Source organism: Triplophysa rosa, linkage group LG12, assembly GCF_024868665.1.
Source record: "Triplophysa rosa linkage group LG12, Trosa_1v2, whole genome shotgun sequence".
Taxonomy (NCBI): domain Eukaryota; kingdom Metazoa; phylum Chordata; class Actinopteri; order Cypriniformes; family Nemacheilidae; genus Triplophysa; species Triplophysa rosa.
The window spans coordinates 14,078,643-14,095,074 of NC_079901.1; the positions used below are offsets into that span (position 1 = coordinate 14,078,643).

The 16,432-nt window shown below is 38.7% G+C and overlaps 1 protein-coding gene across 1 annotated transcript in view; it reads right to left on the reverse strand.

Annotated features, from left to right (window-relative positions):
• Nucleotides 1-16,432, reverse strand: part of tspan18b (tetraspanin 18b) — a 44,209-nt gene that overhangs the window by 14,758 nt on the left and 13,019 nt on the right. Inside the window, exon 2 of the mRNA XM_057347721.1 lies at nucleotides 3,758-3,835. Coding sequence (XP_057203704.1) covers nucleotides 3,758-3,760 — 3 coding nt within the window. The 5' untranslated portion in view covers nucleotides 3,761-3,835. The remainder of the gene's footprint in view (nucleotides 1-3,757; nucleotides 3,836-16,432) is intronic.

Consider the following 16,432-nt stretch of genomic DNA (forward strand, 5'->3'; position numbering starts at 1 on the left):
CATGTTTGTAAATGTCATCAATTTTGCTTCTCATTTTGGTTGCCTTATGCGAATATTCCACATATGTGTCACCACATGGCGTTCTGGAGAAAAACCTGCCATCCACTTCTGCTGGTACATTTTCCACTAAGGTCTATGATGCATAATTCATTTAGGACCCTGGGTGGAGGTCAGGACAGAAGGACATACAGGTGGATAGCCCTTTGTTTTTAAATGACGTCTGACATATTCACTTAACACTAGTTCCTGTCAGAGCAAACACACGGCGGTCTACAGCAGATGGAGCACAGCTTGGACCAGCATTTGTCTAATGAGCATTCACTCACAGGCCTGTCAACATGCCATCTGGAGGAAAACCTCTGGTGCTTGGGGTCTAAAGTGTTTTTTTGACGTTCATGTTGCTGCAGTTCATTAACTGATACATGTTGGACAGTAAATGACAGTGATGTAGTTATGAGTAAATATAGGGGAATTTCGTGTTGGTATGCAGTGGTTTGGGGAATTGTGATGTATTCAATTGAGCGGATTCATTCCTCCAAGCGAGATTACATTTCTAAAGCATTTGTGCCATAATAAACATATTAACTGAAATCATGTGCTTTTCCAGTGACAAAGAACTCACAGAAAAGACTAATAAATGGAGTTCATTTTTCTAACAAGACTGCGTTGAAAATGAAAGATGGACTAAATATGAAAAAAGCTTTCTCAGTATACTCTTAATATAACTAAATCAAAGGAATGCACGTCTTGCTTTTTTTCACTCAGAACTTTTTCACTCAATGCTCAGCCATTAACACTAGCTGCGTTTACATGGACACATCGGATTGAATTTATTCAGATCGTGCAATCTGAATGTAGTGTTTACATGAAAGGTAAATTAAGTGATCTGATTGATGTGCCTGTTTACATGACAAACTTCAAATCCGATTTAATCTGCTGACACCTAAATACCCACTAAAACAGTGTTTTAAAGCACATGCTGTGTATATTTTATTAAGAAAACGGCAAATTTACAGTTTATAAAGGCAGAGTAAAGTCTCGTGCCAATAAGCACAAGCACATCTGATGCATCGAATAAATGTTTAATAACAGCTAATACCAAACTTAAGAAGTGATAATATGCGGATTCATATATCAGCATTAACGGTAAACAGAGACGGTCGCGGTGGACGCGGGCTATCATAATATTCACAAAACGGCTACTCAAACAATGTTATAAGCACAGATGTGTTTATTTTATGTCACAGACACCAGCATAATAATGTACAGTTAATAAACGCAAAATAATGCCTACATATCAATGAAGCAAGGTCTTTTACACAGATTTACCATGGTAAAACCAGTAAATCCTTCCAAAGCACATGTAAGTAAACTATAATTATAATAAATGTTCGGTACTACGACTACAAATGAAATTGTATGCTTAGATATTTTAGTAGCCTATGTTTGTACATTTGCAAATCTATCATGTTCTATAAAGAAACTGAGAAATTGTGTTTAAAAACTCACTCCAGGAAAACAGTTGACATTTAGAATGCGTAAAAACATTCATATGTTCATTTAGAAATGACAAGCATATGAAAATTTGTACCGCTTTGACAGATTTATGACTTTTGGTTTCTTAAGCAACAGCTGCTCGTTCCTTGTGTCATATGCCCTATACGTCTGTACGACCCAGTGACGTCTTTGCACATACGCAAAACTTGCTACTTCGGTGTATACATGTCCTATTAAGCGGATTACAAACGGTATAAACTACCCCTTACAATCCGACTAAAATTTAAATCAGTTTGGACATTTTTTATCTGATTGACGTGTTTATATGGAACATTTTCATTCGGATTGGACGTTTAATCAGATTACAACGGTCCATGTAAACGTAGCTAGTGAGGCCAATACACAACATCAGATTGCATAATTAAAGTGAGAGCTACAATTGTCAGCTGTATAGATGTACAGAGTGAAAACAGAGAGTTATCTTCAGTTATAATGCATCATCAGTTTAACTTCAGAACAACAACTACAAATGTTTCCGGTTTGGTTCCTTGTAGATGCCAAATAAATATAAAATGCATACAGGGCAAAAAGAAAAGGCATCCCACATATCTTTATTAATATAGGATTTTGCTTATTTGGCATTTGAGGGTCGAGATTCAAGGTGATGCATCTCTGTCAGAGAGACCTTTAACTCCTGGAGCACATGTGTGTACTGCTGGTGTGTGTGTTGAATTTCAATGCACGAGTTTCAATGCAAATCAGTTCCACACAAAGACCGGCAGCTCACAGCCATGACAGAGAGAAATAATAGATGCTGCCTGCCTCAGTATAAGACAAACACCTCCCGCTGTTGACAGTGTCACAATAGCTCTGTGCACCAAACAAGGCTGTCAACAACACAATTCAACTTAATTTCCATTCACTTCATTTATGTTGCTTTTCTTTTTTAATTAAAATTGGTCAAAATGGAGCAAGAAACTGTATGGAAAACCTCAGAGACTGAATTAATGTTGAATTGATAAATCTATAAAGCTATTATGTAAAATATAATCCCCATCCCCTGACCTTACCAAATCCTATTTATACAGGTGAAATGCAAAATGTATTGATCGTGGCCATTATAGACATGAGAGGTGTGAGGCGAAAGACATTTAAAAGATTTCATACATTTGGAGGCAAGGTTACAGAATGGAATAGTTGTAAAAAAAAAAGTCTTATTATTTACTCACTCCAAACCCACATTTCATAGCAGAGATGGGCACTCGTGTTAGTGACTCGGACTCGAGTCGCACTCACGTCGCATTTTAAAAGACTTCAGACTCGACTTCAGACTTGACCTGAAATGACTTCAGACTTGACTCGACCCGACAAAAAGGACTCGTGAATATTGAAAAAAAATGAGTCTTTTATCCTTGACTTAGTGATATTGTAAGGAAAGAATGTGTATAGCGGTAAATAGAACTTAGAATTTCATGACGGACATTTCACTGCGTATTCTGTGTAAACTTCAGTCACATGAAACATGACGGGAGCCTCGGCACCATATGTTCTCACATTCGGTTTTATTAATGTGTCAGAATCAGGAACTTCGGGAAGATCGGCTAAATGCAAAGAATGTGGAAAAATAATTAAAGACACCGGAACGACAACATCAAACTTTATTAGGCATCTAAGAACGCATACACAAAGGTTAGTCACGTATAGCAAGCTATTATACTGTGATGTGACGAGTATTTAGGATATAAAAAATTTTGCCTTTAAAACTAGCACTGTTTTCGTAGAATGTGGCTTTTTCTTAGTGAGTTGTATGAGAGATAAAGAAAGATATTAATGCATACAGTTTGTCCCGTATTTTTGTATCTTTCTTCATATGTAGACCTGTAAAAGGCAGACACGTTCAGCTAGAGTCTTAGTAGTGTCCCTGGTTTTCCAAACATCATATGTTTTCTCTATATAAAACAACTTTGTAAATAGGATTTTTGAGTATGAGACTTTTTTCAATAAGGCATGAAATGACTTGAGACTTGTCTCGGACTCTAGCTGAAAGACTTCAGACTTGACTCGGACTCTAGCTGAAAAGACTTGTGAACATCTCTGTTTCATAGCCTATATAAATTATATAAATATCTTGTTTTTGTCCCACAAAACAGCACACATATTTGGTGATGAGTAAATAATAGCAACATTTTTATTCACGTGTGAACAATGCTTTACACGACCCACAGATGCTCTGTATATGTAAATAAGCAGAAATACCAACCATGAGTTCTTGTAAGCGGTTCAGGATTCAGGTCAAAGGATGCCGTTTCTCTGCTCTCTCTCCTCCTGTTCCTATTAGCTGTGAAAAGAAACACAACCACAGGTCAGAACACGTATTTAAAGGCACCTGAGCACATTCATACGCACACAAACGACGTTAGGCAAAAAAAGCAGCACTTCTCCACTCGAGAGGAGAGCTTGGCACAGGGCAGGTAGTAAATACGACTCTTGGAGTGTGATGAGATTGAAGATTCATTATTAATGACGCTCCCTGCAGTGCACTGCTCCGAAACAGCATGTGCGTGAATTTTTCACTTCGCCGCCCGGGTACAAAAATGAAATGAGACAGAACGTGCGTCCCACAAGCTTTAATCAAACTAAACCAGAAACTAAAGCAGGTGAAATATTAATGGCTGCCGTTAGTTACCAGCTGAGCTTTATCTCGGCGTTTAATTGCACTTTATTGTTAGATACCGAGCGGATCACATTTTGCCTGTTACGCGACTAATCTTGATTACTGTCAGAGGTCGTGAATAATTGATCACCTACAGCATTCCTGGATAATTACCTGTGACCGATTCTCACCAACAGAGCCGATCACCAACTGTGTGCAACAAGCTTTAACTTTCTCTTTCTGTGGCTCATAATGCTTCGCCACACAAGTGTCTGCCGCACAGCCAGAAGCGAGTGGCCAGTTAAAATTGTAATGTCCTGGTAGCCACGAGCGTAATCTCTGGAGCATTGTTTCAAGGACAACAGAATGAAGCTTTGTCTAAATGGAGCAGGTCTTTCCTTTCAACTACAATATGAAACACCACAAAATAAAACCCTGTGTATGTTTTATCTCAAGCGAAGACAAATGAACACATTTCTTATGAGAAGGCAAGCGTTTAGTAGAAGAACTCTGTGCGCTTTAAAACCACTCCCGTGTGCTTTATCGACTGTGGACTGTTTAAGTGTGACCCGGTAGACCAGAATCCCACTGTTCTCTAACCATTACCAGAGGCAGAAACCAACGTTTAGAGCACCATTAGTTCATAAAACAACTGTCACGGTGAGGACTGTCGCTACTGTTCGGTTTCCATAGCAACACAGCGAAGGAGAATGTGAAGCACTAATAGTGCAACAGTCCAGTTCAGAAATACTCAATTTATTCCTTCCATAAAGAAACTGATTTTAGAATTAAAATATAAACCTTTTTAGACAGGCCTACACAGGGATAAAAGATGGTTTATATTTTCATAGAAGTCACAAGTCTGATTTCAACTTTTAAAAACTGCCAAAAATTGCCAAAGTCCTGTTGTGTAGTAATCTCTGCAGCATCTCATCGCAAATCTCTATGCTTTGGTTCAAAGCTTAAAGGAATCGTAACCCTAAAAAATAAAAATTCTGTAATCATTTATTTACCATCATGCCATTCAAAATCTGTGGAACACAAGAGAAGATATTTTGAGAAATGTCTCAGTGGTTTTGTGTCTATTCAATGGAGGTCAATGTGGGCCAATGTTGTTTTGGTTACCAACATTCTTCAAAATATCTTCTTTTGTGTTCTGCAGAGAAAGTCATACAGGTTTTGAACTACATGAGAATAAGTAAATGATGGCAACATTTACATTTTTGGGGTGAACTATCCATTTAAAACACGTTTTTCGGTGACAATGAACTGAAAAATACTTCTGGAATGATATCCACTGCAAAGGTGTTACCGCAGATGCGAAACTGTGGGCACAAGAAGAGGCTCATGAGCATATAAATGAGAAGTAGGACCACACAATGAAGAGGAAAGAGAAGCAGGTTTTGTGGGTCAAGCCGAGGAACCTCAAACACAATACACCTCATTTGCATCCACTCTCGAAGCCGGCTTTACACAAACCGCTTTCATTCCCAAATCAATGGCATTTAAGATCGACCTCGGTGTACCCAGATTGGTCATCGCCTGCTAAATTGATTTGTTTCTTCTGACCCTACAGTCCGAGGGGAGCGGGAGCTTTTTAATTGCGTTCTCTACAACTGTAAAACTGTTTCCATCTTCAAAGATCACAAGGGGTTTGAACAAAACCTCTCAAAGGGCAACTGCATTATGCTTATCTGACTCTGAGCTAAAGGTCCCGCTTCAATCTACTGTAGATTGGAACAATGCAGAATGACTAAAGTTCACAGTTAATAGAGTGTGTTGGTCATTGGGTGGCTGGCTGGGAAATAAAGGATGTGCTTGTTGTTATTTGTCATCATACATTTCCAGTCAGCTTCAGAGCCCTACCCTACCTCCTGTTATGATCATACTACAGCTATACTATTTACAAACACGATGAGTGACACATCCTACAGGACGTCTGTCTCTCTGGAGGAATGTCTCTACAGTCAGGCCTGCCAACGGTTTAGTCATCGTTCTTCCTTTCTTTTTAACTAAAAGAGCATTTTTAAATTGAAGAGCATAAAGTGTGTCACATTGTATTAGTTAGTGAAATTTGGGTTTTTGTGGGACATATCAAAACAATTAATGCATATTATATATTGACAGAATGCATGCAGGGTCATCATGCACCCATTTTTATGGGGGGCCCTAGATAAACTTTCCCATATGGGCCAAAGCCAGCATTAAAGCAAGCCAAAACAGTGTTTGGTTATTTTTATACACTCTAGAAACTGTTGAAAACAACACATCTGTATGTCTAGTTAAAGTAATAGTTCGCCCCAAAAATGAAAATTCTGTCATCATTTACTCACCCTATTGTCATTTCAAACCTTAATGACTTTCTTCTGAAGAGCACAAAAGAAGATATTTTGAAGAAAGTTGTTAACCGCACTGACCCCCGTTCACTTTTATTGTAGATTTGACATTTTAATAAAACCTCCTTGGGAAGTTGGACGTTCTGCAGTGCGCTGCTTTAATACTTGAATTAAAAGCTCATTTAGATGTGAATGGGTCGAATACTTTTATACCTGCAAACATTCAATTCAATTATCAAACTTGGTGAAAATTAAATATAATCCAATCGGCTCAAAAGCGTTATCAACTGAACACAGATTTAAAGGGGACATTTCATGAAAATCTGACTTTTTCAATGTTTAAGTGCTATAATCGGGTGCCTGGTGCGTCTACCAACTCAGAAAACATGAAAAATGACAACCCAGTAACTTTGTTTACGTGAGCCTATCTCTGCAAGCCTGTGAGAAAACGAGCCGTTCCGATTTCGCTCGCTTTCTGACGTAGGTAGTCGTTCTTATTATAATATTACCGCCCCCTTTTCTGAACGTGTCCACCCATGGCGCTGCCGCCATTTTTGTTTTCGCAAGCGACATATGTGAATTAGTTCCGACACCATGGCAAAAGTAAGCAAAGCATGCTAAATGTTCTGTTGTTGACTGCACAGAGCAGCACAGAAACACTGTTCCCAGCCTGACAGGAGAGCAATGGATTTATTTTGTTTTAAATGGAAATCCACCAGACTGAACGAGACAAAGCTGCAAATAAAGACATTGTAAGCACCGTTATTTTTTAAGTAAGACCCCGGGGACCTGTGGCAACTTAAAAGTAGGTAAAATGTCATTGTGAAACGTTTGTCCGTTCACGCAAAGAAAGCAATGTGTATGGCTTGTAAACACGCAACGGGATTGTCCTGTGTAACGTTACTTTCACTTAGAGAAAATGCGATGCGTTTGTCTTGAGTATCTTCACTTATAGAAAGCAGTGTGTATGGTCTGTAAACACACGATGAGTTTGTCTTGAGTATCTTCACTTATAGAAAGCAGTGTGTATGGTCTGTAAACACGCGACCGGTTTGTCATGTGTAATTTCGCATGTAGAAAACATGACGCCTTTGTTAGGAGTCTGTTCGCTTTTAGAAAACAATGTGTTTGGTGTTTAAAGATGGAAACAGCGTTTCTCATTCGCTTTATGTGACCCTTCTTTTGTCAATGGAAGCACAGGCTCAAAGCCCTGGATGAGTTTTCTGTGAAAAGGGGGCGGAGACTAGCAGCTCATTTACACTTAAAGAGACACACACCAAAACAGCGCGTTTCTCCTCACATGCAAAACTGGGCAATTAGGGCATGGTATAATAAAAGATCTGTGGTGTATTTTGAGGTGAAACTTCACAGACACATTCTGTGGACCCCTAAGATTTATATTACATTTGTGTAAAAGTAGAAAGAAACCTCTCCTTTAAGCCTCGGCTTTGCTTCAGAAACTTGATCAATGCGTTTGATTGAAACATGCCTCTCTCTTGCAGGATCTGCTTGACAAGCCTTGGCACTATCCAGGTTTCCTATAACCTTGCAGCAGGTGTCTAACAGGGGCTTTAAGCACAATCCCGTGAGGAAAGGAGACTGTCAAAGTGTTGAGAGAGACCTGTAGTACTATGCTACAGCTCCTGGCGAACGTTAAATGCTGTGATAAGGACCAGCCCTGTAGACACATTTTCTACAAGCATTCTGTTCCTGTCTTTCACTAAAACCTCTCAGCTCCTATCCCTGTCCAGGCCTCAAGGCCAAAGCAGTCAGTCTCTGGGGGAAGAAGAGCTTCAGGGTATCCAAACAAAGCTTTGAAGAGGAGCGATTAAAAGAGGACCTGTTGGACTTGGCCAAAGGGGTTTTAGGGTGTGGGGGGGTCGGGTTCTCTAATTGGAGAAGAGAAAACAGAGAGGTACACAAATATCTGTATTATGATACTATGAGGTTATGGAAACTACATGCCGACAGTGTGATTGGTTTATATATAATTGACTAGCGATAGAATAATTATGATGCTGGAATTTGCATAAGTTTTTCTTTAAAAAAATTTTTTAACATTTAAAAACGTAAAAAGTCACATTTTTAGTAAAAATTGTATTTGTTGCATCGGAATGGCCCACATAATGCAACACTGCATACATAACTGTACTGCAAAGATAAAATGATTGTTAGATAAAAAAAATTCAACGTTATTAAAAAATTAAAAGCTTTCCTGTGGCTCAGTGGTAAGAGCATGGCGTTAACAATGCCAAGGTCATGAGTTCGATCCCAGGGGATTGCACATAGTCAGAAACAAATGTATAGTACAATGCAATGTAAGTCGCTTTGGATAAAAGCGTCTGCCAGATGCATAAATGTAAATGTGGGGCAATCAAAATGTTTCAAAAGCAATCAGTGATCATTTATTTACTATTTTCACTGCTACATATATTCTGGGTCATTGTTTTAAGTGTGCAACTGGGCCTGGTTTTAATAAAAGTTTTTATTGAATAACATCTCAACTAGATAAACAGAGCGGACAACTGGGTGTAAAATGATCCTGAAGAAATAAAGTGATCTTCTGTTGAAGGAAACAGCGATGAGATTTAGGCTACACAAACAAGAGAAAGAAAAGCAACCTCAAAAACCACAGGAGGATAAAGACAGAAATAACCCTGGGAGATAAAATCCTCTTTATTTTCCTGATTATTTTCCTCAACAGCCATAAAAAGTCAGAATATCAGTTATTAAAACATGACCATTTATTATGAATATAAATAAATATAATTATATAAATGTGTATGAAACAATATGAATATAAAAAAAGATTAAGAATACCAAATATCTTTTTTCACTTCTTAATATACAGTAAGTGAACTGCCATTCTGAAGTCACCAAAAATTTTAATGACTATCCTCAACATTTTTTCAGCTCTGCGTCAGACTAGCTTCTTAAGTACGTGTAAAGCCCACATCTGTTGTCAATTTCAGAACCTCATTAAAATCCATAGCAAACACCATATACCAGTCATGATGTTGAATCTTACAGTGGCAACAAGTTACTTTTCCCCAACAGGTCAAAATATTGAATGTCAACACCGGAAGTGACTAAAATTGTGATAAAAAATTGTAGTCTAACGCTAACACATCTCTCGTTTGTACCTTGTAGGACGTCTGTTTATTTAGTTGCGCTGACGAAACCTGTCGTAAAAATTCAAAGCGCAATCCGTCGGAGAGGAAGCACTCCTGGCTCACAAGTTTTCCGTAATTAAAACCAGGAACTACTTCACGTTTAGTCACTTTCACAAACACAGGTCTTTCGTCCAGCCGGTTCGTATTCCCAAGGCTGTTGGTCTGAAAAATGAGCAGATTTAGCTGTTTGGTCTCGGCAACAGCGAGGGATTTAGAGGACTAACCGAGCTGCATGCTGTGTCAACACCAAACATTCTCTGCTGTGAGTGTAATCCCCTTCACCATGTGAAAACAGCACAGCAGATCACCACACAAGACGGAGAGGAATGAATCGGGCTCGCTGAATCAAGAGTCAAACGTTTAGACTCGCTGCCTGCGTAAGGTGGACGCTTCAGTAAAGTTACATGCAAACCGCAAAATTAGTGAGCAAGCAAATGCAGCTTTGATCAACAGAAAATGTAAACGTCTGTCTTAAAATTCTGTTTACCACCAATGAACAGAAATAGTAAAACAGGCAAATATCGCTGAATCTTCTGAATAAGGTGCATTCTTCAATAAGCTTATAAATAATGCATGCAAACTCTTTCCTCCAGAAAGCAGAAAATGTCTTATTAGGTGCACATCTCAAATTAGGTCATCGTTTTTAAAGGTTGAGCACACAAATTCACCCCATCATATTCTACAAATGACAAAAAAAACAGACTGAAATCCTCTCTCCACCCACGTTCCACTCTCAAAACGCCTAATCAGTGGTCTTCACGTGTAAGCATGTGAGATTTTGATATATGCATTTATAATGGTGGCATCTGTCAGACAGAGATTTGGAAGAGGAGTTTGAGGATATAATTGATCTAGACTAAGAATTGACATAGCTGGAGGTTTATGGTAATCCAGCACTACACCGATTTCACGGGCACAACTGGAGGAGCACGGAGAGCAGAAGTCATGCTGGGTTATAAACACATGAAGCCTCAGAAGTGGATAATTTCCTCATCAGAGAAAAGATCAATGGTGGGGACCTGCTTGTAAATAACTGCTAAACAATCTAAACACATTTAAGTGGTGTCCAGAACCAGAAGCAAACGGTTCCTAAACTCAGAATATGTAAAGGAATGAAGGCAACAGATATCTAATGTTTGTGTAACAAATAAAATGTCTTCATCTATTCTACATGAAGTTGGTTTTTGAAGGCAACTAGATGTATATGAAAGTGATAGTTCACCCGAAAATGGAAATTCTGTTATCATTTAATCACCCTCTTGCCATTTCAAACCTGTATGACTTCCTTCCATAAAGCACAAAAAAAGATATTTTGAAGAAAGTTAGTAACCAAATCACTTCTATTGTATGGACACTTGGGTTGGGTGATGTCTTACAAATTGGCATCAGGCGATGTCTACTGTGAAACATCGTGATGGACAATGACATCGCCCTGCGGCGATATGAAGTGAGGCGCGTCTAGGCACGAGCTGCGCAAAGACTCATCTTCTTTATACAGCGCGAGCTGGGCAGTTCTAAAGTGAGGCTTGATTATAACTGGGTTGATTGTATTGTTATTTTGATGTTATATTCAATAAAAAAAGTTATAAAGTGAGGCACATCTATACTCAACACAAGCTGCACAGACACACGTCTTCTTTATACAACACGGGCTGCACAGACACAAGTCTTTATACAACGCGGGCTGCGCAGACGTGCGTCTTCTTTATACAACACGGTCTGCAAGACTATGCGTGTCTGTGCAGCTTGTGTTGTGTATAGAAGATGCGCCTCACTTTATAACTTTTTTTATTGAATATAACATCAAAATAACAATACAATCAACCCAGTTATAAAGTCAGGTGGGTCTGCGAAAACTGTGCATCCTCTTTATACAGCGCGAGCTCCACAGTTATAAAGTCAGGCCAGTCTGATCTGTACAGTGCATGCGAGCTTAAATGCCCCCTAGCCTTGTTCATATTTGTTTACAACTCGATTTGTAGTGCGCAGCACAGAGCAGCAAGAGTCACTTGATCAGGGTTTTTCCTGCATAGAGAAATTGGAGGCGGCCGCCTCTGTCAAATGTCATGCCGCCTCAGGCTCTCGCCAAAATTATGTTGTGAGTCTTCACAAGAAATGCTGCGTGCATTAAACTGTCATTTGTAACTGCAGTTGCGACATTATGCCACAGTAGAGGCGCTGTTTCATTATCAGCACACTGAGGCGCTAAAAATAGTTGCAGAACAAGAGCCAGCCTGTGTTTCACAGCTGTTTGTTTTGCATCAAAGTACGTTTAATTTCTTGAAATGTCTTAAATTAACATGACGCACATCATTGTAAATGTCTTTAGCTGTGCAGTCGGATCGTTGAATCAGCGTATACTGTACACAGCGAGTTCGCCTGAACGCACATTGCGTTCACGCGGCCTGCGCGTGTGTGTACAAGATCAGGATGGCACCACCTCCGCCTCATTTTTAGCCAGGAAAAACCCTGTTGATGAAAGTGAAACATTTGCTGGAATCACAATTCCGGCTCACCATCGATGGCATCGTCTATCGGCCCAACCTTAATGGACACAAAACCAATGCAAGTCAATAAGTTCCATGCTGTTTGGTTAACAACAATCTTCAAAATATCTTCTTTTGTCTTCTGCCGAAGAAAGAAAGTCATACAGGTTTGAAATGACAAGAGGGTGAGAAAATAATGACAGAATGTTCTTTTTGGGGTGAACTATCACTTTAACTGCCCCTGAGCTTATAAATGTTGCGTCAAACAATTTGATGTTCTAAAAAACTACAATTACAAAATGTTCTGAGACCTTTACTGACCATTTATCTACTGAGTATTTACAAATATTTCCCATAAAAAAGTTAAATAGCTTTTTTTGTCACTATCATATATAAAGCCTTTGATTCTGAGATGATAAAAGAAGCGCCAAATAAGATTTTCCGAGGTCCTTTCGACAAAGCTTGTATTTCTCCTTTAACGTGTTCATAAAATGTTCCTGCCTCACAATTTGCTACAAACCCATTACCCCCAGGAAGACGAGAACAAGACATCCTGGGGTAGATATCCTGCTTTTTACAGGATCTCACGAGGAGGCTGATCTGGGAGGGGTAGGTGGCAAAACGGCCAGACATTTTTCCACAGTGAGATCTCGTAAAACCTCTCTGCGCTTTCAGAAGCATTACTCCCTCTGGCCATGAGAGAAGAGACGTCAGGAGAGATCACACACAACAAACACAAAAATACTAACATCAGACAAAATCTTCAGGCATAAATACAGGTACCAGACACACTGTAAACACTTGGAGGGGGCTTTTAAGTTCGGTCTCTTTTGTCTTGCTAAACACTGCAAAAGGACCCTAATGTGTGTTCCTTGGGAATCAAACCCATGACATTCAGGCTTCTGTCACAAAGCTCTACCAACTGAGCTATAATAACATACTGCAGGTCTCTATTTCCATCCCTAATCAAAACTTGGAAAGATTTCAGTCTAAACTGAAAAGAACTTTCAGTACAGGCTTGTGTGAATCAGGGGAATAAAGAAGTCGATCATATATGAAAGCTTGAGGTTAACTGGTAACTCTGCAACGCACCAGCTGTGGGAACGGCAGTGATTACATCACAATGATTTATGGCACATGAGAAAGAGTCAGAGAAACGATGGAGCATGAGATCATTTGGAGGGCATCCAAGAAGAGGTCTCAGAAGAAACACAAGTCAATTGGTTTCCAAAACAAAAAGATGATGGATAGACAGCCAGACAACAAATGATTGTGCTAAAAATGTTGAGAGAACAGATCCCAGACACGCAAGTCTGTGTTTGGCTTCCACAAATGCAGAAGAGATTGGTGTTAATAGGTCAAAAAGCAGTATTTGTGGATGCTTTTTTCAATTATCATTCATAGTTGAATCTTGAACCAATGGGATGGATTAAATAGTCAATTATATCTATTTATGCCTTTGTTTAATATGCAAACACATGGTTTGCTTTGAAGGTGGTTTGCTTATATGAGGTTTCATCGTTGGCTTTAAAAGTATACAGGGGAAAGTTAAAACAAGCACAGTGTAAAACCGATCTTCAATCATGATGCTTGTTTCATATGTCTTCAATTTCCTTTGAAATCCTCTAGCCAAATCTAAAAATTTAGTTTCTGCCCTCCAAAACAAGAGTAAACTGGGCCACACAGATTTTGTGACTCACACTGACTCAGGCCTGAATGTCGTTTTGGACTACATTCTGCTCCCTGAAACTTCTCATGAATCTGCCAGGTGGAAAAAAGTCAAGACCTTTTCAGAGTTATACAATTTGTTTGACAATTTGCTACCATGATGTTGTACAGAATAGCGGTGACTTCGAGGATGATCACATCTGCAATTCAGTCCAAGATTAACAGTTAGCAGTGGAATTATTGTCTAAAGACAAAACCTTAAAGGAACAGTACACCACAAAATAAAAAAAATGTCTTCATTTACTCATAGTCATGTCAGTCCGAAGCCCCGTGACTTTCTGCTGTGGCTGTCCATTTTCCATGTAATAAAATGAATTAAGAATTCGGACCATTAAAGTAGTCATATACATAAACTGACAAAAATAAGTGTTTGTTGCTAATAATGATAGATTATTTGACAGATGTCGATATACAGTATTACATTTTTTATTTTTAATACTGAAATTGGAGATTTTATTGACACTTAAAAAATGTGAGAATAAAAAATACAGAAAGTTGGCCTTAATTTTTTACATATGTGACATGGTCTTAGTCAATACTAAAAATATCAAGATGATATTTTCACAGAATGTTTTGTAATATGTAGAATGATTTTATAAAGAAAGCAGTAAATCACAAAGCTAGATAGTTAGATTAGATAGACTTTCATGGGCAGGCTCACATATCTCAACTTTATTTATATAGCGCTTTTTACAAAAGCGCTATATAAATAAATTTTTTCATTGTTACAAAGCAGCTGTAGATGAGACATATCAAACTAATCTGGTGTTATATAGACAGAATCTTTTTAAAGAGCCAATCAAGTTATTCAGATCCTTGTCAGATTAAAACTACAAAAGGATAGTTATCGTTCAATCAGCTTCAAGATATAACATTTAACTTTAATCAATGATGTGACCAAAAAATGTAGTGAATAATGAGATATGAGTGATCCATTTTGTAGACGTGCTCAGTAATAGGCTGAAAAGAGGGCCAAAATGTCTATCACCCACTAAGTCAAACCAGAACAACAGTTTTATTCTGGTTGTGTTTGATCATACAAGAGCCGAAAAGGTTATCCTGAGGCTCTTGTGAAATGAGAAAAAAATGTTGTGGGGAGAAAGCCGGGTGGACCTGAACCATCTGCTCTGAGTTTGTGTGTTCAGAGATAAAAAGAAATATTCAGATATTTTATAAATGAAAAAAATATTCACTATTTAACAAGCTGACAGTGCTTTACGGTTGATAATGTGGATAATAGGGCACATGAAGCATTTAACATGCAGAAAGAAAATCATTTAATTCTCTCAATGTTAATTACAAATCTGCTAATTTCAGATATTAGATAAACAATAGAGCTATTGAGATGCCTTCCTATTGTTTATGTTAATGGGGTTTCATTTGACTCCACACTGCTAAAACATAGCTGAAGGCACATATTCTATCCTGTCATAAGTGAGGTGTTGGCAGGGAAAGTCTATAGAAGCTTCAACGGCCCAGCGCTGAAATATACTTTTTCGGTTGATTTACACCAACTCAGATGCCAGGGTCTCACAAGACCCAAGAAAAACATTACATCAACTTGCCAATCATAAGATTATCCAGCAAGAGCAAACAGCTGGAGGCAAGCCCCGGCTGCTGGGTTTAATGTTTTGAGTCTTAGCATCTCAAGCAGGTGGTTGTAATTAAGTCTGCGTTATGTGGCCACTAGCTGGCAGAAGAACATGCGACCAAATATTGGGACATAAGCCCAGTTTTATTATAGCCTGATGCTCTTTGTCTTTGACATGCGTGAGGACTTAAGGTGTCAATCACAGCGCTGTAGTGAATTGAAATATGCATCTGTGAAAAAAAGGTTTTCCTCTGGCTGTTTCAAAATACGAGCAAAGATTAGGAAAGGAAGAGATTAGGCTTCATGGTCTATTTCTTCCATTCTTCAACCTAATCAGTAGGGAATGATATCACAGCCCTAAATACTTCCTCAGCAGCCTGAATGAAGAAATGTGTCGTTTTCTCATTAATGACCACACAAAGCGACAATAAACCACCTTCCTTTGATCACCTCATCCTATGATTAAAGAAGAAAGTTCTCATTATGGCCCTTCATTGAACTAAGAACGCAGATTGTCGGTCGCTGCCTTGCTATTTGATTGGGTCTGTCCAACACAACAGCCGTGAGATGACTTCAACTTTACTGACCTTCCAAATCTGCTGAAAGCCACATATGGTTAAACAAGTCTGGCTGAAAAATGTATAGAAGTACATTAAAAAACCATGAGAAGTAAAAATAAAAGTAGCGACAGAACATGTCAACCTAATCTCAGGTTAAACTCCAGGCCTGTAGTGACATCTGATGTGGCTGACATAACTGTAGGAGGACATTGTCACTTGTATTATGAGGTGCCTGGGGAAATGTTCTGTATTGTTTCTCCACAAAGAAGCAAATCTGTGACTTGACATACAAACGTTTTGGTCAGTTTTATTGCAGTTCTGTCAGAGAATATTGTGGCTTGCAGTCTTGCTTCTAAAGGTTTAAATATTTTAAATCAGTTTTGTATGCACCTGCATTTGAATATATTT